The sequence below is a fragment of the Lotus japonicus genome, chromosome 2, assembly GCF_012489685.1.
Source record: "Lotus japonicus ecotype B-129 chromosome 2, LjGifu_v1.2".
NCBI lineage: Eukaryota > Viridiplantae > Streptophyta > Magnoliopsida > Fabales > Fabaceae > Lotus > Lotus japonicus.
Window position 1 is genome coordinate 49,843,850 of NC_080042.1, and position 26,554 is coordinate 49,870,403.

Consider the following 26,554-nt stretch of genomic DNA (forward strand, 5'->3'; position numbering starts at 1 on the left):
ACAGCCGTTTTCCGTGCGCTGACGTCACACTTCCTCGTGCTCCGTGCGCGGGTTCCTTGTCTCTGCGCCGCTGACGTCAGTTTTTTTTTTTTGGCATTTTGTGCAGCCTACTTCTGCACGTGCCAGGTCCCGCCGCCAGACCAGATTCCGTGCGCTGTTCTCCAGATTCCGTGCGCTGTCCCCTGCTGTAGCCGCCAGCATCTTCTGCCACATTCAGCAGCTTTTCCTCACCCCACGTGCGCTGCCAGCCAACAGATTTCGTGCGCTGTCCTCGCCCCACGTGCGCCGCCAACCACCGTTTCTGCCCTGCTTGTGAAACATCCTGTTAAAAAAAAACAGTACAGGAAATAGAAAAAAAAATATATATACATATATATTTAATAAAGCAAAAACTTATAATAATAATAGTTAAAAAAAAAACAATCTAACCTAACCCCATAACCCCCACACCCACAATTTCTGAAACGGTAAAAAAAAAGCAATTCTTTTCTCTCTGTGCTCGTTGCTTTCTTCCTTCTCCTATGCGCAGCTTTGGTTCTTTTCTCTTCTCTTCAATTTTTCTTTCTTCTTCAAAGGAAACAAAATACTACACAATACCCCCACCATCAAATAGACGTTGGTGAAGAGAAATTATCTTGCAAGTGGAAAAGATGTTGGGCATGGTTTTGGGAGATAGGGTTTGTGCTAAAGAATGAGAAGAGTACCCACCGCTTCACGATTACTCAGTCGGGTTATTGAGGTATATCTATCACTTATAGATTTAAAGAATGATATTATAGTATATGTTAGACTTGAGTAGGATTATTTTAGGGGTTTGGGTACATAATTGGGGATTTCATAGTTGCTCACGGGTAGTACGACATAAGATAATTGTTGCTGAAGGTTTGAAGTTGATTTTTGGTGTTCAGATCTGCCGGTTAGTGGTTCGTTTGGTTGTCGCGCAGTTGTGGAGAGCAATCGTGTTGGTTCTTCGTAACTGTGAGTGATTTTCACCTGCTATGATATATTTTTAACAGTCTTATAACTGATTTAATTACTTTATCATATTGCCTATTTATCTAAATTGGGGAAACATGTTTTTTTTTTTATATGTTTGACTATCATTCTTGAACTCTGAAAGCTGATTTTATGAAGCTGATTTTGAGTATGTTTTATGAATTGGTATGAGAAGAGAATGACATTGGGTTAATTTTGAAATTATGTGAAATTGAGATTGTGAACTTGAAAAGCTTTGATAAGCATTTGAAAGCTGATTTTGAGACTGTTGATAAGACTTGTATTGGTTTGAGAAAATGGTTTTGGGGATCCTTGATAGAACCCCGTAGCCGTTAGCGGAGGTAACGGCCTAGGTGCACCTAGCTAGTTTGATTCCGGGAGGAGAGGGCTATCCGTTAGATGAAGCCGCCAGTGCACGGAAAGGGCTATCAACGAGATGTAGCTTCCCCCGATGAGATTGATGAGATATTACATGATTTCGGGTGGAGAGGGCTATCCGTTAGATGGAGCCACCTCTTGGGTAACATAATCCTTAAGAGGAAAGGGCTATCAACGAGATGTAGCTTCCTCCGATGACACAATGTGACTTGAGAAAGGAAAGGGCTATCCGCTAGATGGAGCCGCCCCTATCGGAGAGGCTATTCCTTAGGAGGAGAGGGCTATCAGCGAGATGGAGCCGCCTCACAGTTCTACATGTGTGACCCTATTCCATTAAATTTCAGATTTTAAATGTCTTCACTTATTTACATGATTTTAACTTATCTATTTGGCATGATTATTTATGATCTTTATGAGTTTCAGTACTTTTAGCATTGAAATGGTTTGAACTAATATTGTTGGTGATAGTGATTATCTAAACTGAGTTGAGAGCGAAAAACTCGTGCCTCTAATGTTTCCCCTTCCTGTTCATGGTGGTTGTTGATTGCTCACTAAGTCTTTATGACTTACCCCATTCATTATTTTCCCTCCACAGATTTTCAGGCAACTAAGTAGCAGACTGTTGTCAAGTTCAGATCATTCGGCTCGTTTTGTTTATAGGCCTCATTTGGCAGGTGGTCATATTTGTGTCTTTGTTGCTCTTTGCTATTCTGCAGCTATAGGGGAGTCTTGGGGAATTCAGTTTGAGTTATTATGTATTGTTTTAATTTAAGAATTTGCACTTTAGTGCTGGATTTGGAATTCGTGTATTCTTGGAGTTCTAGACATGATAAACCTCAATTGATATATTTTATTATTTTGGAGATATTGATACTACAGGAAAGATTCTTTTTGTAAATTATAGTAAACATGTATAATTTTGGAAAATCATTTTGGGAAGAGGGTTTTGGTTAAATAGGCTTGCCAGGCTAAGATGATAGTCTGTGCGCCGGTCACGGCTTAGGATTTTGGGTCGTGACAAAGTTGGTATCAGAGCTTTGGTTGTAGGTCCTAATAGCTGTAGACATGAGGTAGTGATAGAATCTTTCTAGTAAATTGTGAACCGCGGCACAACTTACTTCAAAGATGCTATTAACGCCTCATGAGAGTCTTAACGTTGTTTCCAAGTGTGATTTGAGTTCGTTCCTCAATTCACCAAAAAATCTGAGTCATGTCTTATATTCGATGAATATTCTTTGTTCAGTGAGGATACCACCTAAATTCGATTTCTATTAGAGGATGTGTCAGCTTATGAAGATCCTCTTTGAGGAGATTGTGGTCGGTGTTGTAGTTTACGCCAAGGACCATCGCCGATACGAGCTTGTTGCTCCCTGTTGTAGCTAATGTTAACGTGCTTATATTGCGGTAATGACATTCAAGGATGGTAGAGCTTACAATTGGTATGAAATGAAAGAATCATAACATGACTTGCAATAACACGTTGGACTGGTTGTTGGGCAGCAACAACATAACCCACGTATGACAATTTATGAGTTTCAGCAAGATGCTAGGCATAAGAGAGCAACAAAATGTAGGTGTCACTAGAAAGATTCAGGTCACACTAAGTTGGTTGCATGAGGCTTAAATTCTCCTAATTTTCTAGTACTTATGCACATGGGGAGCAAGTGAGGATTAATGGTGCTTTATGGAAACTATAGAGAGCAATTTGGATGCACACACGTTAGAGAGGTGGAGTTAACATCATTCTAGTTAGATGGTGTAGTATATGATTGGTTTTGTGACTTTGTGCACACAATAACGACGAGATCACCTCTAATATCATAGGACAAATTTTGACATTTATAAATCGTTTGATACGAGAGTTAGAAATGGTTTGACTCATGTGTTTGAATTGCTGGAACAGGATAAAGTCAATGACACTAGGGAGTGGTTCTAGTGTCCAGGCTTCAAACTTTGTGCAAAGTCATATATTAAGTTATGAAGGGAATTCACGCACCATTACTTCCTCAAATGCATTTATGTGCGAGATTTATATCAGATTCTATTTCTCAAAAGCTTCATCTTGTAGCTTGCTTGTGATTTAGTAGGGTTTGATGTTAGTGACAAGTTACATACTAGGAGGAATTGACATATGGTTGTGGTGCAAGCTATGAGTTATTTTGGCCAAGATAAGTGAGTACCAGGATTTGGTGGTTGAGGTTAATGACTGGCAAGGGAGTCAAGCTTGAGTCTTTGCTTTGAATCGTCATGATTCTCAAGAATCCATTGTAGTGGTTACAAGTCCGCTTTCTATATGTTATTGAGATGTTCATGTTTTGTTTGATCCTAAAGCTGTATACTCCATTTTACCATTTTTAGTATGCTTCTGAAGTTGGAAAATTTTCTCTTTCCTTAAATAATATGTTGGTTATGGGCTCGTGGCTACACCTCTTAGAGAGTTTTCTATAGTAAAGTTGTGCACCATTATTTTTAAGATATCCATTGGAAATCGATTGAGAGTTGTTGTTAGTCGTTATAGCTTAAGACATAATTGATTTTAGTGTGATCTTTGGATATAGATTGGATAATCTTTTGTCAACGATACTTTGGATTGTCATAAATAAGGTAGTGAGATTTAAGGCACAAGGAGAGTCATTTTTCTCATTTTCGGGAGTGAAGTTGGACACCTCATAATCCAGTTTCAGTATTGAAAGTTAACAAGTTACTAAGGAAGAGTTGTAGGTAATAATTGCTCTAGGTAAAGATACTCAATTAGAAAAAATTGAAACTATAAGAGATTTTGTGGTGGGTGTTTTGCAGAATGTATTCCCAAGAAAATTTCTTGGTGTACCTTCCAATAAGGGGATAGAGTTTTCCATATACTTAGTTTCTGAACCAGATTTATTGTGAAGAATAGAGTCAAGACCATAGTTATGTGTTGACTACAGGCAGTTGGAGAATATGATGGTATTAAAAAAAAAAGGGAGACTTAGTGATCTAGGTACCATAAATGGAAAATTAAGAAAGAAAGAATTTTGAAGACCACTTACAGCACATGTTGTGACTGTAATGGGTTGTTGGTCATGCCTTTGGACTTAGTGACACCACTGCTGATTTAAGAATTCAGTGAACCATATCTTTGAATCCTTCTTTGAGCATTTTATGATTGTGTTTATTAATGATATTCTTAGTTATACTGAGGATAAAGAAGAGTTCTAGAAGCTTGTTGATAGTGGAGTTCCATTTGGGGCTTGCCCATTTCAACTTAATGTTGAGTGTTGACTTACATGCAAATTCTTTTTACTCTAGTAGATGTTGGAAAAACTCAAGGTTAAGAATTGAAGAGGATTTTGATGGAGATGATGTTAGTGGTCCACCCAGAAAACAATTTTAACACTTATAGTTTTGGTGGAAAGAAGAAGCTTTTGCTGTAAAAAAAAAAAAAGAAAAACACCCTGGTTGGAAAAAAAGAGAGAGAGATTTCTGAGTTTTCTAATTTACTGGTTAGAAGCTTTGGCAAATTGATCACAGTCATCTTCCTATTGCTTCATGTGATAATCCTAGGCAATCATGTAGTCCATAATTTCCTAATTATTGTATGGTTACTTGGTGCAACAGTGACCATTACATCAGGTAGTTGCCTGAAGGATTCTAAGCCCTTTTATTCATTAGTTCCAGTAACACTTAAATATACTGTATGATAGCCTTTCAGTTAAAAAAAAAAATTGCAAAGGGTGAAGATGGAAGAGGATGTTTAAAGTGATAAGATTTTATAGTTTTCATTAGACTTTGTTGACATTTAGTGATTTGAATGATAAATAGGTGTGCCTAATGTAGATAGTTTGAGGAAGAAATATTAGAGGAGACTCATCGTTCTTCATACACCATACACATGAATTCCATAAATGATTCAATACTTGAAAGCACATTTATTGGTGGGAAGGAATAAAATAAAATAAAAACGTAGTGGAATTTGTTTCTAAATGGTATGTCAAGGAGGTAAGGATAAGCACTAAAACCCAGTAGAGGTGCTTCAATCTATTGAGATGAGTGAAAGTGGATAGGTATTGCTATGAATTTCATGATAGATTTTCCTAGGACATCAAGGGGTTATGGTTCCTTAGGTGTGATTATAGATTGATTGTCAAAGTTGGCACACTTCTTGCCTGTGAGAGTACCTACACTGGAGCTGCGTATACTAAGCTATACTTGGATAAGTGTGATTATTTACTTGCTGTACATGTGTCTACAATTATTGGAAAGCTCAATTCATTTCACAATTTTGGAAGTCTTCCTTGAATTGCTTTGATGACTCGCTTGAATTTAAATATTGTTTATATCTTGAGCTAATGCTCATACAAGCATGAGAGAGACTATTAAGATCTTAGAGGATATGCTTTGGGTTTGTGTTCTACAACAAAGAGGGAGTTCAAAGCAGTAGTTGTCTTTGTTTGAATTTGCTTATAATAACAATTGTCAATCTAGCATTTGGATGACACTATTTGAGGTTTGGTATGGTAAGTGATGCAGGTTACCAAATAGGTTGGTTTGAAATTGAATAAGCTAAACTTTTAGGCACGAAATTTTCCATGATATATAATTAGATGAGCATTTACCTTATGGAACATCCAGTAGCCTTGGTTGATATGAGGGTGAAGTGTATGCATTCTAAGAGAATTGATTCAGTGAAAGTTCTTTGGTTAGAACCACCTGGTGAGGTGAAGAGAAATCTTGGGAACGTGGAGTAACCAGTATCTCTCGCTATTGGAAACTTAAAAGTTAGCTAAAACTATAAAATTCGAGGACGAATTTTTCTAAGGGGGGAAGATTGAAACATCCTGTTAAAAAAAAACGGTACAGGAAATAGAAAAAAAATATATATATACATATATATTTAATAAAGCAAAAACTTATAATAATAATAGTTAAAAAAAAAACAATCTAACCTAACCCCATAACCCACGCAGCCCCACACCCACAATTTCTGAAACGGTAAAAAAAAGCAATTCTTTTCTCTCTGTGCTCGTTGCTTTCTTCCTTCTCCTGTGCACAGCTTTGGTTCTTTTCTCTTCTCTTCAATTTTTCTTTCTTCTTCAAAGGAAACAAAATACTACACAATACCCCCACCATCAAATAGACGTTGGTGAAGAGAAATTATCTTGCAAGTGGAAAAGATGTTGGGCATGGTTTTGGGAGATAGGGTTTGTGCTAAAGAATGAGAAGAGTACCCACCGCTTCACGATTACTCATTCGGGTTATTGAGGTATATCTATCACTTATAGATTTAAAGAATGATATTATAGTATATGTTAGACTTGAGTAGGATTATTTTAGGGGTTTGGGTACATAATTGGGGATTTCATAGTTGCTCACGGGTAGTACGACATAAGATAATTGTTGCTGAAGGTTTGAAGTTGATTTTTGGTGTTCAGATCTGCCGGTTAGTGGTTCGTTTGGTTGTCGCGCAGTTGTGGAGAGCAATCGTGTTGGTTCTTCGTAACTGTGAGTGGTTTTCAACTGCTATGATATATTTTTAACAGTCTTATAACTGATTTAATTACTTTATCATATTGCCTATTTATCTAAATTGGGGAAACATGTTTTTTTTTTATATGTTTGACTATCATTCTTGAACTCTAAAAGCTGATTTTATGAAGCTGATTTTGAGTATGTTTTATTAATTGGTATGAGAAGAGAATGACATTGGGTTAATTTTGAAATTATGTGAAATTGAGATTGTGAACTTGAAAAGCTTTGATAAGCATTTGAAAGCTGATTTTGAGACTGTTGATGAGACTTGTATTGGTTTGAGAAAATGGTTTTGGGGATCCTTGATAGAACCCCGTAGCCGTTAGCGGAGGTAACGACCTAGGTGCACCTAGCTAGTTTGATTCCGGGAGGAGAGGGCTATCCGTTAGATGAAGCCGCCAGTGCACGGAAAGGGCTATCAACGAGATGTAGCTTCCCCCGATGAGATTGATGAGATATTACATGATTTCGGGTGGAGAGGACTATCCGTTAGATGGAGCCACCTCTTGGGTAACATAATCCTTAAGAGGAAAGAGCTATCAACGAGATGTAGCTTCCCCCGATGACACAATGTGACTTGAGAAAGGAAAGGTCTATCCGCTAGATGGAGCCGCCCCTATCGGAGAGGCCATCCCTTAGGAGGAGAGGGCTATCAGCGAGATGGAGCCGCCTCACGGTTCTACATGTGTGACCCTATTCCATTAAATTTCAGATTTTAAATGTCTTCACTTATTTACATGATTTTAACTTATCTATTTGACATGATTATTTATGATCTTTATGAGTTTCAGTACTTTTAGCATTGAAATGGTTTGAACTAATATTGTTGGTGATAGTGATTATCTAAACTGAGTTGAGAGCGAAAAACTCGTGCCTCTAATGTTTCCCCTTCCTGTTCATGGTGGTTGTTGATTGCTCACTAAGTCTTTGTGACTTACCCCATTCATTATTTTCCCTCCACAGATTTTCAGGCAACTAAGTAGCAGACTGTTGTCAATTTCAGATCATTCGGCTCGTTTTGTTTATAGGCCTCATTCGGCAGGTGGTCATATTTGTGTCTTTGTTGCTCTTTGCTATTCTGCAGCTGTAGGGGAGTCTTGGGGAATTCAGTTTGAGTTATTATGTATTGTTTTAATTTAAGAATTAGCACTTTAGTGCTGGATTTGGAATTCGTGTATTCTTGGAGTTCTAGATATGATAAACCTCAATTGATATATTTTATTATTTTGGAGATATTGATACTACAGGAAAGATTCTTTTTGTAAATTATAGTAAACATGTATAATTTTGGAAAATCATTTTGGGAAGAGGGTTTTGGTTAAATAGGCTTGCCAGGCTAAGATGATAGTCTGTGCGCCGGTCACGGCTTAGGATTTTCGGTCGTGACAGCTTGTCTCTTGAGTCAGCCGCCAGCCGTCTGATTTTTTTTTTTCTTTCTTGGGATCTTCACTGGTTTGCATTTAATTATTTCTCTCTTCAGCTTTTGGACGTTTTTGACCAGCTTGAGAAATTTTTGTTGACCAGGAGTTGAGCTTTTATTTGCTTGAAGCTTATTGCTATTTTTGCCACAGTTGTTCCCATTTTCCCATGGCTTCCGATGCTACTCCTCCGACTTTTTCCATGAACACCTTGGTGCATATGCTTACGGTGAAACTTAAACCAGAAAACTTTCTTCTCTGGCGTAAACAGGTTGCTGCTCTTCTTCAGAATCAGATCTTGTATGATATTGTTGACCCTATCGTCGATCTTCCGCCGGAATTTACTCAACAGACATTTGCATCAACTGTTGCTCAACCACAACGCAATGGTGCTCCTTCTCCAAATCCTCTTTATGCTGAGTGGCAGGCTCGAGATCGTAATGTCAACAGTCTGCTTCTTTCCTCCCTCACTGAGGAGGCCTTATCTGAGACTCTAAGTGCAACCACTGCTCGTGATGTTTGGGTTGCTTTACACTCTGCATATGCCTCCCGCAGCAAGGCACGTGAACTACGTCTCCGCGATGAACTTCAACTCATGCGTCGTGGTTCTCTATCAGTTTCTGAGTACGGGCGGAAATTTCGCACTATCTGTGATCAGCTGGCTGCTATTGGTGCACCTGTGCCTAATGATGATAAAGTTCACTGGTTCCTTCGTGGTCTTGGCCCCTCATATGCAAATTTTTCCACAGGTCAGCTTGATCAGGTACCCCTACCTTTCTTTACTGACATTCTTTGTAAGGTCGAGAGCCATGCTATTTTTTAGGCTTCTCTTGACGAATCAGTGACCCCTCCGCCTGCTGCCTTCCATGCGAGTAATCAGCCTCGCTCTTCTGGTACTCAGTCTTCCACTAGTGGCAACCGTGGTAATTCCAGTGGCGGTTCTCGTGGTGGAAATCGTGGAAACTCTAATGGTGGATCTCGCCAGCGTCGCAATAATGGTGGCTCTGGTCGTCATGGCTGTTGAAAGATTTTTTCACCACTCTACGTTTGAATCTCTCAAGACTCAATTGTAGTATAGTAAAGGGTTTTGTCGTATCCACAAGGAGGAGTAATACTTATGTCGTTCAATAGTTAACAACTTAAATGAGGGTTAACAGAGATATTAGGGGTTTGTTTAAGAACATGAAAATATAAAGAAAGCAGATAAAGTAGTTGGATTCACCAAGGTAGATAGTTTTGCTGGGATTAGAGTTTCGTTGTTTGACCTCTATGTATTCTATTGATTCACATACAAATATCGTTCTATGCAATTGATTCCTCCCACCATTTCTTATCTTACTACCCAGTCCCCCGGTGTAGAAGATTATCAACTCCCTATATTAACCTTCAATCCCTTGATCGATTAACAATAGTGAGTAGCATTAAGCATGGATGTTTGAATAGACTAATGATCTAACCCTATCCCTAGACCTTAGAATCATTAGATGATTTTACCTAATTCAGATTTAAATAGTTAGTTCCCACCATCCTATTAAATCTTAATTCATGTTCTAGGTGATCAATCCAAAACAAGCATGAAGCACAAGGTAAGAATCATTGAATCATGGAAAAGAAACATATGATTAACTCTAGTTCAGACTCAAGATCATGTGAGTTCCCTACACAAGTTTGATTCAATCAAAATACCCAAGGGGATCAACCTAAGATATAGCTTGAAGCATAAGAGAAAACCATTGATTCTTTAACATAGAAACATGAAATTTGCATGAAAAGAAATCAAATAGATTACATGAGCATCAAAACAACTAGTTCTAATCCCAACAAATGAGAAATTAGCTATCCACTTCCATGGATAGCTTTACAATGATAAAAGAGAAGAAGAGCGATGAAAAACCGACTCGTGACGGTTCCCCGACGATGAAATCAGCTCCAAAGCTTTCTCTCTAGTCTCCTAGGTCACCCTTGATGATCTCCTTTTAGTTCTCGCTTTCCCCAAGTGATGGGTTTGTGTATTTATCTCTGATTTTCGTGAACTCCCTGTTTTGTGTTGAACTTTGAGTTTTATAGCATTGCAGATCTGTTACAGGGTGCTTAGCACTCCACTTTAGGTGCTTAGCGCCCTGTTTCTTCATGCTGAAGGATTCCCCACCGCCAGATGATGCTTAGCATTCCATTTTAAACGCTTAGCACTCTGTTACTTCATGCTGAAGGAGTCTCCATTTCCAGATGATGCTTAGCACCCTTTGGCTGATGCTTAGCACCTTTGGACCAAAAAAACTTGAAAACCCTCATTACCTCACCAAATCTTGCATATTTCTTTGGATATTCATCCCTACAACAAAACCCAAAGATTCATCATGATTTAGACTATATTTAAAGCATAATACTAGTAAAATCTAAATATTTACAAAAATATGAAAATGAGGATATTTGAATGATAATTCACATGTTTAGAACAAATAAGTGTCAATTATAATATGATAATTTAAGTAAATTTGGCACTTATCAGTGGCTCTTACACTCCTCGTTGTCAAATTTGTCGTGAGCAGGGTCACTATGCTGATAAGTGTCCGGTTCGCTGGGATCGTTCTTCTGAGTCTGCCAATTTGGCACAATCCTTTGCTGCGGGTTGTTCCTTGGACAACTCAAACCGTTCCGATTGGTACATGGATACAGGTGCCACTTCTCATATGACTCCTTCTCTATCTCAACTGACGGACTCTCAGGACTACTCTGGTAATGATCGTGTTCTTGTTGGTAATGGGGCTGGTTTACATATTACTCATATTGGTTCTCGTTCTGTTTCACATTCTGTTCCTTTATCTAATGTTTTGGTTGTGCCTCAGTTAACTAAAAACCTTGTCTCTGTTAGCAAATTGACTCGTAACCATAATGCTAAAGCTATTTTTCTGGACGATTCTTTTGTTATTCAGAACCCACAGACAGGCGCCGTTCTGGGAAGGGGCCGATGTGATAAAGGACTTTATGTGCTTGACCAAGGATCGCAGGCGCTGCTTACTACCAGTTCTCTATTACCTCGTGCCTCCTTTGAATTGTGGCACTCACGATTAGGACATGTTAATTTTGACATTATTCAACAATTGCATAAACTTGGTTGTTTCAATGTTTCCTCTATTTTGCCTAAGCCTATCTGTTGTACTTCTTGTCAGATGGCTAAAAGTAAACGTCTAGTCTTTTATGATAATAATAAAAGAGCTTCTGCAGTTTTGGACCTTATCCATTGTGATTTGTGGGGACCATCTCATGTTGCTTCTGCTGATGATTTTTTGTACTTTGTTATTTTTGTGGATGATTTTTCCCGGTTTACTTGGTTTTATCCATTGAAGCGCAAGTCTGATTTTTATGACGTTCTTGTTCGCTTCAAAGCGTTTGTGGAAAATCAATTCTCCCGATCGATCAAAGTTTTTCAAAGTGATAATGGCACCGAGTTCACTAATAACAAAGTTCAGACTTTATTTACTTCCTCAGGTGTGCTTCATCGGTTTTCATGCCCTCATACTCAAGCACAGAATGGACGGGTTGAACGGAAACACAGACATGTTCTTGAGCTTGGTCTTGCTATGTTGTATCACTCACATGTCCCTACTAGCTATTGGGTTGATGCTTTCAGTACTGCGGTATATATTATTAACCGTGTCCCTTCTAAGGTGCTCTCTAATCAGATTCCATTTCAACTTCTGTTTCATGTTGCGCCTACGTATGCTAATTTTCATCCTTTTGGATGTCGGGTGTTCCCGTGCTTGCGTCCATACATGAAAAATAAATTTAGCCCTCGGAGTACTCCTTGCATATTTTTGGGATATAGCAGTCACCACAAGGGATTTAAATGCTTCGATCTGGCTATTTCTCGGACTTATGTGTCCCGTCATGCTCAATTTGATGAATTTTGCTTCCCTTTTACAGGTTCTCACTCTTCACCTAATGACTTGCTGGTCTCTACGTTTTATGAACCGGCTGCAGGTTCTCCTCCATCTCCACCACCTGTTCTTCCTGTCGTTCCGGAGAGTTCACCGCCTACTGGTTCTCTGTCTTGTCCATCCTGTGATGACTCAGATGCCCTACCTGCTCTGCCGGTTCCTCCTGACGATGCACCACCTTCGCCGGCTCCTGCTTCCCCCGCACAGCCGGCTACCCCTCCTGTTGGACCTCAGGCTCTGTCTCCTTTACCGCCGGTTACTTCCCCTGTTGTGGCTCAGGTTCCCCTTGCTCCTATTGATGCTCGTTCGCGGACTCGCTCTCAGAATGGTATTTTTAAGCCGAATCTGCGATATGCCTTGGTTAATGCTTAGCCTACTGGTCTTCTCACTGCTTTGCATGCTGTTACTGAGCCTAAGGGATTCAAATCTGCTATGAAGCATCCTCAGTGGTTGGCACCCATGGAGGACGAACTTTCTGCTCTTCATAAGAATTGTACTTGGACTTTGGTTCCTCGCCCTTCCACTACCAATGTTGTTGGAAGTAAATGGGTTTTTCGCACTAAGTTCCATAGTGACGGCACTGTTGAGCGCTTAAAAGCGCGTTTGGTGGCTCAGGGTTTCATGCAGATTCCGGGGTTCGATTACTCTCTTACTTTCAGTCCTGTTGTCAAAGCTACTACTGTACGCCTTATTTTATCTCTTGCCGTGCTTAATGATTGGCAGCTTCATCAGTTGGATGTAAAAAATGCCTTCCTTCATGGTCATCTCACTGAAACTGTCTATATGGAGCAGCCTCCTGGATTTGTTGATCCTCGTTTCCCGACTCATGTGTGTCGGTTGAACAAGGCCCTCTACGGCCTCAAACAAGCGCCTCGTGCTTGGTTTCCGCGCTTGAGCTCTTTTCTCCTGCGTTTTGGTTTGTCGTGTAGTTGGGCTGATCCATCCTTGCTCTTTTTCTACAAAGGCAATATTACTCTTTATCTGCTTGTGTATGTGGATGACATCATCCTTACTAGTAGTGATCCCTCCCTTCTGACTCAGTTTATTGCTCGCCTTAATGCTGAGTTCGCCATTAAATATCTGGGTAAGCTTGGCTACTTCCTTGGTCTTGAGATCACTTACACTGCTGATGGTTTGTTCTTGGGACAGGCCAAATATGCACATGATTTGCTTTCTCGTGCTATGATGCTTGAGGCTAGTCATGTTTCTACGCCCTTGACTGCTGGATCTCATCTTGTCAGTTCTGGTGAGGCTTACTCAGAACCTACGCATTATCGCTCTCTAGTTGGGGCCTTGCAGTACTTGACTATTACTCGCCCTGACTTGTCGTATGCTGTTAACACCGTGAGTCAGTTCCTTCAGGCTCCGACTGTGGATCATTTTCAGGCTGTCAAATGAATTCTTCGTTATGTATGTGGCACGCAACACTTCGGTCTTACGTTTCATCGTACCGCTTCCCCCGCTGTTCTTGGTTATAGTGATGCTGATTGGGCTCGTTGCACGGACACTCGTCGCTCTACTTATGGCGATGCCATTTTTCTTGGTGATAATCTCTTGTCTTGGAGTGCCAATAAACAACCTACTGTTGCTCGCTCCAGTTGTGAATCTGAGTACCGAGCTATGGCCAATACTGCTTCTGAGCTCGTTTGGTTGCTTAATCTTCTTCATGAGCTTCGTGTTCGGTTATCAGCGACTCCTCTTCTTCTTAGTGACAACCAGAGTGCTTTGTTTATGGCCCAAAATCTCGTTGCTCATAAGCATGCCAAACACATTGACTTGGATTGTCACTTCGTCCGTGAGTTGGTTTCCTCTGGTCGATTAGCTGTTCGTCATGTGCCCACTTCTCTCCAGCTTGCTGATATTTTCACTAAGGCGTTACCTCGTCCGTTGTTTGAACTTTTTAGATCCAAGCTTCGAGTTGGTCTTAATCCAACGCTAAGCTTGACGGGGGGTGTTAGAGATAAATAGGCGTAATATCCTACGAGATATTCCTTTATTTTATTATTTATTTATTTTGTAATATGCTCAGAATATTCCTAGCATATTTTGTCTCTTTATTATTTTAAATAATATTGTCTACCTCACACACAATTTGTGGTGAGTGTATCCAATCTTACACAATCAATAGTAGAATTCCTGTTTAGCTTATTTGAAGTTTTTATTCATTTTGTGGTGCAGTAAACCCCAAAGAGTATCAAAATGTAAAGCTTTTGTGAAACACACATTTTATAATCCAGAGGATGTAAGATGATTCAAGGTGAGAAAATTTCCAGTTTCTGGAATTATTAGATGTTACTTGGATGGTAGTGCAAAGTTATTCTTTGCAATTTTTCTCACCTATCATCTTAATTAGCTTTCTTGATATGGATGGTCATGGCAGCTTGTAGAGCTATATACCAAGCGAGGTCTTCGTGGACGAATTGAAGAAACTGTTGATACACATGGTATGTTAGTTATGTTAGAAACCTAATCTTACTATAAATATTCTGGGAGATATATGCATTTTAGGAATAAAACAGATTGTTTATTGCTTAGCTCATTCCGTGATTTCTCAGCATAACCAATTGTTTGATCTGTTTTCCGTTTGGGTAGCCATCAACTTGAATTGAGGTCCTACCTGATGATCTTCTTGTGTTTGGATTGTTAGAAGTCCCACATTGGCTAGAGATAGAGCATATATAGTCTTTATAAGGGTAGTGCAAACCATAACTCTTGAGCTAGCTTTTGGGTTGAGTATAGGCCTCCTAATTTCTAATATGATATTAGAGCCTATCCTAGATCCATTTGTTGTTTGTTGTGAAGACCTGTCATATTTGGGGTACCCGTTGTTGTTGATCCCACGTTCCAGGTTGCTCAGTCCTGGACGTGAGGGGGTGTGTTAGAAGTCCCACATTGGTTAGATTTATTAAGTTTTAGTTTTATCACTTTTAGTATTCATTCCCAGCTTATTATATTCTAGAGTATTCTTAGTGAGATGATTATGGTTATCATTAGCTTAAGGATTCTACCCTAACTATAAATTGTAACATTTTATCATTGATGAAGGATAATAAGGAAATTGGCAAAAACCTCATTTTTCTTTCTTCTCTTAATTTTCTCTTTTAGATTGTTTGGTAGATTTCTCTCTACCAAATTGCAATTATACATTGGGGAGTTGGAAGGACTTTCCGGAAAGACAGTTCTACTTGTGACTCATCAAGTTGACTTCCTTCCAGCATTTGATTCTGTTTTGGTAATTTCATTCATCTTCAGCCATAAGTTTATGTCATTGTCTTTTTTTTTTATTCTTAATAGTGTCTCTAACTATAAATTGTTAATGTATGACAAATTTGAAGTTATATATACTATAAATTGTTAATGAATGACAAATTTGAAGTTATATATATATATATATATATATATATATATATTTATATATAACTTGTAATGCTTGGTCTCCAAAAACATTCTGGAATGGAGGTAGTAACTTTTTTCTCTGCAGTTGATGTCAGGTGGAAAATCCCTACAAGCTGCTCCTTATCACCATCTATTGACCTCAAGCCAAGGATTTCAGGATCTAGTCAATGCTCACAAAGAAACTGCTGGTTCTGACCGGCTTGTAGATGTTACTTCTTCCCAGAGACCTTCAAATTCTGGTAGAGAGATTATAAAATCTTCCAAACAGAAGCAGTTTAAAGCATTAAATGGTGACCAACTAATCAAGCAAGAAGAGAGAGAAAGAGGAGACACAGGATTCAAGCCTTATTTACAGTATTTTAATCAGAGTAGAGGTTACATATACTTTTCTGGGAGTTGTCTTTCTTTCCTCATGTTTGTGATTTGCCAGATAATTCAAAACTCATGGATGGCTTCTAATGTTGACAATTCTCATGTCAGCACGTTGCAATTGATTCTAGTTTACTTGCTGATTGGAGTTGGCTCCACAATTTTCTTAATGACTAGAGTTTTTCTTTCTGTTGCTTTGGGTGTTCAATCATCAAAATCGCTATTTTCACAGTTAATGAACTCCCTTTTTCGTGCACCAATGTCTTTTTATGACTCTACACCATTGGGAAGGATACTTAGTCGGGTAAGCTTCCTAAATAGTTTTACCCTTCAATAAAATTTAATGAAACTATCACTGTATTATAACTTTGACTATTTGTTTCCGGGTTTAGGTCTCAGCAGATCTTAGCATTGTGGATCTTGATCTCCCACTTAACCTCTCTTATGCTGTGGGCGGTATTATAAGCTATTATGCTGATCTTATAGTTTTAACAGCAACCACTTGGCAACTCTTGTTTATCTCGATACCTATGGTTTATATTGTTATGCGCTTGCAGGTAATGGAACATATTCTACTTAGAATTATACCGCGAATTGCAGTAATTACCTTTTTCATGTTTTTATAACTTCCCAATGCTCATTGTTCTTTGAAAAATAGGGTTGGGCGTAATGCTTTAACTCATCAGTTTTTATTATCTTCGACACTTTATATTCTAGGTAACTTCTGGTAGGAAAATAATAAAAGTTACCATACGAAACACAAGTAGCGGTAGTTAGCCCTCACCACCCTCCATGGTTTCCAGCAACTAACTTAGTTACCTTTGCCATATTAATATTTTTTGCAATTTTTCTTCGTAACATGGCTTTGCTTCTTTTGGTAAGATGCTTAGAGTTAGACCCCAGAATTTACAATATTCTTGGTTGGTATCACGAAAAATATTGCAAAACACAAGCTATAATAACTCACTAGACCTACCTTAGAAATTAAATTTACTTAAAAACTTCACCACATGGTTAGAATCACTTATATGGTATCATGAAGAAACCATTCCAAAAGCTTAAGGTGTTGAGTAAAGACAATGAATGGTTTTTATATTTTCAATAGTTGGATAGTGAACATGTGAAGGATTTATCTACTTTTTTCAATAGAGATACTACTATCCATGTGCTAAAGAATTTATGCGGATGGAAGGCACAACAAAATCCTCTGTAGCTAATCATGTAGCCGAAACTGTTGCTGGATCTATGACAATAAGGGCATTTGAGGAAGAAGATCGTTTTTTCAGGAATAATCTTGATCTAATTGATGCCAATGCTAGTCCTTTCTTCCATATTTTTTCCTCCAATGAATGGTTGATACAACGGTCAGAAACAGTCTACGCAATTGTTCTCGCTGCCACGGCACTTTGCATGGTAATGCTTCCACATGGGACTTTAACTTCTGGTGAGACTTCAGTTATTGTTACCAATGAAAACAAATCATATTCTTTTATACTCTTAACAATAGCATTATCTCTCTTATGCAAGTCTTTTATATTCATTATCTTTTTGTATCAGGATTTATTGGTATGGCTCTATCTTATGGCCTTTCACTAAACTCTAACTTAGTATTTTCTATTCAAAGTCACTGCATTCTTGCAAATTACATAGTATCCGTAGAGAGGCTAAATCAATACATGCATATACCAAGTGAGGCCCAAGAAGTTATAAAAGAAAATCGTCCTCCAGTTAATTGGCCAGATGCTGGCAAAGTCGAAATACAGGATTTGCAGGTAGTTATTACTTAAAATTTGCAGAATAACATTTAAAAATATGGGAACTGAAAGAGCTACAAAATTTAACTTGCTCATTTATTCCACAATAGATACGATACAGGCCTGGGGGGCCACTTGTACTACATGGTATCACATGCACATTTGAAGGAGGGCACAAGATTGGTATTGTTGGTAGCACAGGTAGTGGAAAATCCACATTAATAGGTGCTTTATTTCGTCTTGTGGAGCCATCTGGAGGAAAAATTATAGTTGATGGCATAGACATTTGTTCTATTGGCCTTCATGATTTGAGATCAAGTATTGGAATTATACCTCAGGATCCCACCCTTTTCATTGGAACAGTTAGATATAATTTGGACCCCTTATCTCAACACTCAGATCAAGAAATATGGGAGGTAACACTAATACCTGTTACTGTTTTCTATTCCTTGCTATTCATAGAAATCGTGGACTAATTGTAACTTCCATGAAGGTTCTTGGAAAGTGTCAGTTGCAAGAACCTGTCCAGGAAAAAGGTGGCTTAGACTCTTCAGGTACACTTTCTACATTGAAATTTCATGAAAGGTGCCACTTCTTTCAGTTAGGGTAGCGGAAGTGTAGTAGTAGAAAATTAAGAAAGGAAACTGTTTTTTAATCTAAACTTGTTATTTTCTAACTTTTTGTCGAAGCAGAACTTACAAAGCTTCTCCTTTAATAGTTAATACTAGTATATAGAGAAGTGGAAAAGGTGCATCTACATTAAAAACATTAAACTCAAACTTTTATGCTTGAATCCACTAAAGCTGGACGTAAAATTGTAACTGAACCATGACTTCTTTATTAAATATTTTGATAGGAAAATATTAGTTGTTAGTGATGTTAGTAAATTAGTCTCTCCTCAGGGTTCGAACCTTGGACCCTTCACCCTTCATCACACCCAACCTCTATGTCCCCTAGCTCTTACCACTTGTGCTAATTCTCGGGGACATGACTTCTTTATTAATAGTTAACTAACATCCATCTGATTTTTCTGCACCACCATCCAGCTGAAATTTCTCATTCAAGGTTGTGGGAGTTGAAGCTGGTTTTCTTTTCTACATTCTGAATTTTTTAAGCATATCTAAAGCGTACTTCACTTGAGTGATTTAAATCTCTCATTTTTTATTATTTACATGGATTCCAAGGAAGTACTTAATTAATCCAAGATTTCTTATTTCCTATTCCTACATCATTGTCTCCTTAAATGAGTCAACCATATTAGCAATTGACCATCAAGAAATCTGCTCCATTTCTCTTCATATACAGAGATGGTTCAGATAGACTTCTCATGAATCCTCTTTGAAAGAAATAAGCATCAATTTTACTATTTGGTATTTGTTTGAGACCATAAAGTGCTTTTTTAGGCTTTCTAATTTTTTTCTTTCCTTCTTCTTTCAATACCTTGAGCTCATTGTCTCCTTAAATAAAGTTTCCACCTTTCTCTCTTCTGAGAGGGAATGAGAGAATTAGAAATAAATTAAAGCTGTTTGGCATTTTTGCCATGCCATGCTTCAAATGGTGTTTTATCCTGGAATGCCTTTGTAGAAAATCTATTTAGGATTTACGCAGAAATGTTAACAGCTTCAGCTCATAAGTTGTTTGGAAGCTCCTTTCCTTTTAACATGCTGCTTTCAATTTCTACAATTCTCTGATTTTTTCTTCATGCCACCTTGTTTTGTTTTGGTGTGTCTCTAATTTTAAGCTGCCTCCGAATGTCTTGTACCTTGAAATAGTTAAGATAAGACTTATGGAAATTCACCTTCTTGATCTGTTCTAACTTCTAAGATTCTTTCACGCAGCCACTTCGTTTCTCAGCTAAAGTTTGAAAGTGGAGGAACATAGTGACATCCTCAAACTTCTTCTTAAAAAATAAATCCAAATCATTTTGGTATAATCATCACCAAAGAGCATTAAACACCTATTGTTACCTAGAGAAGAAGTTCTAGCTGTACCATAAATATCTGCATGCACTAGCTCAAGAGGAGCTTATGCTCTCCAAGCCCTTTTTGGAAAAGGGAGGAAATGCATTTTTCCATTAACACAACCTTCCCAAACTTTATCACTCTTTTGTATATCTGAAAGACCAACAACCATATTCTTTTTTTTTCAATAATTGTATACTTTTGATATTCAACTGACCATATATCAAATGCCAAAGATAAGAATTATTTGAACTTTACTTTTGTAGGAAATATATTGGCAGAACTCCATGTTGATGGGAAAAAGACTATTAAGAGTCTGCATCACTACTGGAACTTGTACTCCAATTTTTTTTATCAAAAGTCTCATTTATCAGAAAAAAATCAGCTTATAACATTTCCTCGTGATCTGTCCAATATTTAAAAGATTTCGAGAAATATTCGGAGAATAATGAACATCATCAATGAATTTTTTCTTGTCTTCACTTGTGTAGATTGCTATGACATCTTTCCCTTCAATCTTCATTTGCTTCCCATCAATAAGTTCAACAAGAGATGATAAATTTTCGTTCAAATCTTCAAATACATTCTAGTTTCTAGTTACATGATTGTTGCAACCACTATCTAATGCCATTTGTCACCAAATTTGACATCATTAGTTACCAATAAGAACAACTTATTTGCATCACCTTCTCCTGAATAATCAATAACCTTTTTCTTGTCTTCCTCTTCCCTATTTTCTTGTCTTCCTCTTCTCCATTACAATGGTTAGAAATCTTTAACCTAGTGCATCTACAACATCGGTCTTTAAATTCATGACTAATTTTCTTGCAAATAAAGCAGTAAGAATTAGAGTTACTAGAAGGTTTTTGCTGCCATGAAAAATCTCTTCTTCCTCTACCTTTGCCTTTGCTTTCCAATTGTCTGCCACCATGACCTCCACTGGAAGGATGTCCATGAAACAAACCCCATCTTCCTCCTTGATGTGGTTTGAAATTTTTGAAATTCCTCCTAGCTTGAAAAATCTTCTCCAAAGACTGGTTGTTGTATTTTTTCACTCTCTACTCACGAGCTTTTAAAGACCCCATGAATTCATATTGAGTGAACTTTGAAAGATATTTTGTTTATTATATAATAGCAACAATGTTTTCAGATATTTGAGGAAGGCTTCGTAAGATCTTGTCAACCACTTTCTCTTAAAATAAATCATCTCCAAAAAAATTAATTTGATTGATTTTTAAGCCACATTAGAGAAAGTTCTTTGACTTCCTCACCTTCTTTCATTCTTAGATTTTCAAATTCGCTTCCGCTTCACAAATACTACAACTTGATAACAATCACCTTTACTAAAACTTGAAATTCAGTATTTAGTCATCTTTGGCTTTTTTATGCCAAAGATTCTAGGATAAATGTCTTTGCTCTCTCCTTGTTGGATAATCCTCAACAGTGTAGCATTTTTCTTCACGTTCTCTTATATTCTTTCTCCTTGCCATTAGTCGAGTCCGCTATTTTCTGATGTGGGCTCTCTTCATACCCTTCTTCAACCCCGTCCCATAGATCTTTCAAAAGGAAGATGGTCTCCATATGTGAATTCCAGTATTCATAGTGTTCACCATGGAAAACTGGAATTTGGTTTGTTGTATAAAAGAAAACAGAGTTTGAATTTGATGCAACCATGTTATTGAATTGGAGCTTTGGTATCAATTTTATAGGGGCAGCAGAAGTGTAATAGTATAAAATTAAGAAATGAAACTGTTTTTTAATCTGAACTTTTGATTTTATGCCTTTTCATTGAAACAGAACTTGCAAACCTTATCTATTACTACTAGTACTAGTGTATAGAGAAGTGGAAATGATGAAAGACATTAAACGCTAAACGTGTTATGCATGAATCCACTAAAGCAATACATAAATAGATTTAAAAATTGTAACTAAACCATGACTTTTAATATCACAAATTAACTGATATTTAATACTTTCCTTGTTGCTCATAAAAAAAATGTTATGTAGTTGTTGAAGATGGATCAAATTGGAGCACTGGACAAAGGCAATTATTCTGTTTGGGGCGTGCTCTTTTGAGGAGAAGTAAAATTTTGGTGCTGGATGAAGCAACTGCATCAATTGATAATGCAACTGATTTGATTCTGCAGAAAACCATCAAGACTGAATTTGCTGATTGTACAGTAATCACTGTAGCCCACAGGATACCAACCGTGATGAATTGCACTATGGTTCTTGCCATCAATGAGGGTAAGTTGAATATTGAATGTCGCTAAAAGCAGTCAAGTTAATCTCTAATGATACCATATTTCCTTTTTAATTTCCTAAATGCTTAGCTTAAGGGCTACAAAATACAAATGTATTTATTAGAATTTGGGTTAGGCCTAACTCTACCCCCAAAAACTAGCTTAGAGGTGGGGTATCTCTACCCTTTATAAGGACTTATTTAGCATATCTCGAGTCAATGTGAGACATTAGCAGTATTAAGTGTCAAGTGTGTGAGTATGACGTCTCATATTGGATGAAAATGAATAGGCTAAGTAACATATAAGTAAAGGGACCTATATTTCACTTGTGATAGTAACAAAATGATAGTTTATATTTCACTTGTGTGTTACTTTTTTTTGGTACATACCATGTATGTAGTATTCTACCGGTAAAATTAGTTTTAAAAATCCATGACACAATAATTCATTTGGCTGATAACATTCAAATTTCAAAGACTTCAAATAATAGTTTCAAAAAGAAAGACGCTTAATCCTCATATTAGTCCCTGTCTTTATGTCGCCGTCTGAACTAAGTTCCTGACCGAAAAAATTTGTTGAAAACGTCCTCAGTTTTGCAAAGCGTGTGGAGCCGGTCCTCGCCGGAGTCCGAAGCTCCGGCGAGTGATGAAATGGCACGCTGACGAGGTTAAGTGTGCTGACATGGATTTAAAAAAAATAAAAAATTTACACAAAAATTTACACATCAGAAATTAAATCAAATTAAGAAAATTAAATTAAGCACTAAATTTAATTCTTTATTATCTTAATTTTTTTTTGAAATTTGTTATCTTATCTTAATCTTCCACATTTCATCATTATGGTGTGCCCACTAGGGTGGGGAAGTAAGAAAATGGTCCATCCATGGACCAGTCATCCCAACCGTTGATATATAATATTTTAAGATGATGGTCATGATTTTGCTGTGATTAACAACATTTTAAAATTTTGCTAAGGCATCCCTCTATGACCCCTCTCTCATGTGCCTCTTGTCCTGTTCTTGTCCTCATGATTTCAAATTCACTCTTTTAAAGCAGGGCTCTGAACGATGTGGGACTTTAGTTTATAGCATTTTTTTCCTTCTTCAATTTATTGAGAACACTCACATGGGTGGAAATCTCTTTAAATCATCTTTCACTTCTTCAACATTGTTTTCAATATCCTTGCCTCAGACATTAACAAAATGGCTAATGCATTACTATGTATCAAAAATTTGTTTCTTCAAGTAAGTATCTCCATAGACACAACAAGTACCAAACCTTGCATCATCGATCATCCTAATGGCGACACAACAAATACTTAGAGTCATATGGGAAAAGAACAAGTCATTTTTATTGATATAAGGTAGAATGTAAACAGAGGAAATGAGAAAACAACTTCAAATATGAGAACTAAGCACGAGAATCTCAAAAGGTTCTTAGAGTAGAGTTCTAGTTTCAATTGTAACATAATCAAAACTGAAAACCAGAGCAATGGTTTTACATCTTGAATTCCCCCAATTTCCTCCGTCTGGTGAAGGTTCGAGCAAAGGCGTTGGGGCTCCTCACCAATTGTAGATCTTGATGACTCCAATTCCAATCCTGATTTTGAATTATCATCTCAAAACCAGACAGCAACAGAAAAAATTGAAGCTTTGACAGAAATATGCGGATCCAACATTTTCTGTTGAGAATTGGAGCGAAAGGGGAACGACCCAGGTCAGGATTTGGAATGAAATTCTGAAGGTTGTGGAAAAGTTGGAGATTTGCTGAGGCGCATCCGGCGACGGGAGAGCGAAGAGCAACACAGTTCAAATCGGCGATGAAGAACCAACAGCAACTTAGTCTCGTCCTTTCCGTTGAGCCAACCTGAACTTGGCGCTCGGAAGGACGCGTTCAGCGCCAACAACACCGTCTTAGATCTGTTTCGTTCCTTCGGGATCTTTCCTCGACGCCACCGATTTGCCTTCCCAGCGCAACCACTACCTCTAAACCAAGGTCACTCGACCATGGAGTTCAATGTCTAAGAACAGATCAGAACGGATCCAGAAGCACCCAAACATATTCTCGATCCTTCCAATTGTTCTTCTAGATTCTGTTAGGATTTGGTTTTGCATTCGGGGGGCAATAATATTTTGGGAATTTATGAAGCCCTTATTTGCAAATTTAGCAAACAGTACACCTAAACCCACAAACCTGGAAGACCCGGTCAAAATGAGTGGTCCATGGATGGACCAATTCTAAACTTGCCCACCCTAGTGGGCACCCATCATTATTATCCTTCTTCACATTCTTCATGTTCTTCAACAAATAATTGAACCCAGAAACTTGAAAATCAAGATCAACCCTCCCCAAACCCATAAAGTTTACCCATAAATTAGCCTTTCCCATAACAACAGCAACCAACCCACAAGTTTTATTTTTTTTTTGAGAAATCACTACGTTATTATGAAACTTCAATTTCTCAGTCTTAGTTTCATTTGCAGACAATCTACAAAATATGAAAATTAACCAAAATCCAAACAATAGCAACAATGTCACAGACAAACTAGAAAACGCTTCCTTTGCAGCTCTACACATGCTTCCATAAGAGTTGTAAGAGCTTTTTCAAGCTCTGGTTTTCCACAAAATTAAACCCCCAAATCCAAAAAAGTCATAACAAGAACAAAGTTTATGAGAAGCTTATGGTCATCTTTGTTCCCTCCATCTTTACGAGAAGCTACTGGTTTCATTTTAGAGCTGATTTCAAGATCTGTTTTGAAAAGAATTCCATATCTGATCTGCAATTGGGTTGGAACAATAGAGGCGGTGACGCAAAAGATGGTGAGGATTGAAGAGGATGATAAATATGAAGATGTTGAAGGGTAAGAGAGGTTCAGGAACCGCCACAGAGGAGAAAAACGGGTTTCATCTCACCAGACCCACAAAAAACCCTAGCTCTCCCTTTCATGATGAAACCCAGCGCTGCCACTCCTCCTTCATCTTCCCCAACCCTAAATTTAGCCTCGCTGCAACTCTGATCTGGGAGCCGCCACAGAGGAGAAAAACAGGTTTCAATTCCGATCTGGGCACCTCCATTAATTCCTGTGGAGTACCTTGCAGATCTGGGTTTGTGGAGGTGCTGGGGAGTTGCGGTGGCGAGAAAGAGGAGGAGGAGAGGGATAAGGTTGGGAGATGGGGACTTGTGAAGGGAAGAGCAAGGTGAGGATGATTGGTGAAGAGAAAGGTTCTGGAGACTTCTCATGTTGATGAAGAAGATTTTTTTTCTCGTGAGATGAGAAGAAGATATGATGTGGAATAATTGAGTTTGGGATTTAGTGTTTTTGAATTAGGATTTAGAATTGGGTTTTTTTAATTTAATTTAATTTTCTTAATTGATTTAATTTCTGAAGTGTAAAATTTTTATTTTTTTTTAATCCATGTCAGCTCACTTAACCTCATCAGCGTGCCATTTCATCACTCGCCGGAGCTCCGGACTCCGGCGAGGACTGACTCCACACACTTTGCAAAACCGAGGATGTTTTCCACAAAGTTTTCCGGTCAGGGACCTGGTTCAAACGGCGACACAAAGACAGGGACTAATATGAGGATTAAGCCTCAAATAAAATTTGAATTATCGAGGAACTAATATATTCACCTTCTACCTTTTCCTGGACTAATTTGATTTTTTACATATAAATGTCCTTTGTTTAATATAATTGAACAGATAATTTTCAGACTACACCATTTACTCTATTTCCAATCTGTACTGTTGATGTCATATAATCATTTAATTCTAAGTAACTGGATAAGGTAAGAGCGCAAACAGTAGCCCATTAAATTGTTGTGCATTACAATTCGAGGATCTAGTTGGGTTCAACTAGTTAGTCAGGGTAATACAAATGAGGTAGTTGATCTAAATTTGTACATTTTGTGGCACAATATGTCTGTATGTAAAATATGTTGTCCATGCTTGAGTTCACTTATGAAGAAGTTCTATTACATATAAAAGGTTAGAAATAAAAGTTTGATTATGTGTGCTTAATGAAATGTGTGTTGTATTTGCAGGAAAGCTAGCAGAGTATGATGAGCCTATGGAGTTGATGAAGAGAGAAAAATCATTGTTTAGGCAACTTGTTAAGGAATACTGGTCTCATTTTCAGTCTGCAGAATCACATTGGAAGATGTGAATTTTTTTGTGCTAGCATTATTCTCTGCTTTTGTTATTAGCTAAGAGCAATGAAAGCCAATAAAATGAATGATTAAAAGTTGAATGTAACATATTGAGCCCATCTTAATGTTAAAAATAAGCTTTAGTTGCTTGTGCAATATAATCAACTTTGCTTTTTGAGTTCTTAAATTAAATAATTATTATATTTTATCTCATTCATCAAGTATTCATCAAGTGCTTCTATAAATGAGTTATTGTGGGATCAATAAAAATAAAATAAGAGCTCGTGGTTAGAGTGAAATCTGCATAATTGCTTATGAGTTTCTTATATCACATATGACATTTTTTCCACATGAATATTGCTAAGAACCTGGATATAGTGCGCAAAGAAGGCAATAAGGTAGGGAACGAAGACACTAGCAACAACGATCAACAAGGCAACGACGA

The 26,554-nt window shown here is 37.8% G+C and overlaps 1 protein-coding gene across 9 annotated transcripts; it reads left to right on the forward strand.

Annotated features, from left to right (window-relative positions):
• The first annotated feature begins 323 nt into the window (after positions 1-323).
• Positions 324-26,257, forward strand: LOC130738207 (ABC transporter C family member 10-like). Of its 9 annotated transcripts, XM_057590141.1 has the most exons (13): positions 324-739; positions 909-978; positions 1,970-6,616; positions 6,786-6,855; positions 15,344-15,470; positions 15,720-16,307; positions 16,396-16,560; positions 17,153-17,447; positions 17,561-17,775; positions 17,868-18,173; positions 18,251-18,311; positions 21,726-21,965; positions 26,005-26,257. In XM_057590141.1, exons 6-13 carry the CDS (start codon positions 15,723-15,725, stop codon positions 26,124-26,126), a joined length of 1,989 nt encoding a protein of 662 aa, XP_057446124.1. In that variant the 5' UTR covers positions 324-739; positions 909-978; positions 1,970-6,616; positions 6,786-6,855; positions 15,344-15,470; positions 15,720-15,722; the 3' UTR covers positions 26,127-26,257. The 9 variants fall into 9 exon arrangements, 6 of the variants coding, with proteins under 6 accessions (XP_057446124.1, XP_057446123.1, XP_057446125.1 ...); XM_057590140.1 differs by having other exon boundaries at positions 1,970-6,855; XM_057590142.1 differs by having other exon boundaries at positions 467-739; positions 6,453-6,855.
• The last annotated feature ends 297 nt before the right edge of the window (positions 26,258-26,554 follow it).

Excerpts from the sequence above, each read along its gene's own strand:
- LOC130738207 (XM_057590140.1), top strand. The coding sequence starts at position 15,723 with ATGTCAGGTGGAAAATCCCTACAAGCTGCTCCTTATCACCATCTATTG. Across the intron at positions 16,308-16,395 it reads TGGGAAGGATACTTAGTCGG|GTCTCAGCAGATCTTAGCAT; the intron begins GTAAGCTTCCTA and ends TTCCGGGTTTAG. Across the intron at positions 18,312-21,725 it reads AGGTGGCTTAGACTCTTCAG|TTGTTGAAGATGGATCAAAT; the intron begins GTACACTTTCTA and ends AATGTTATGTAG.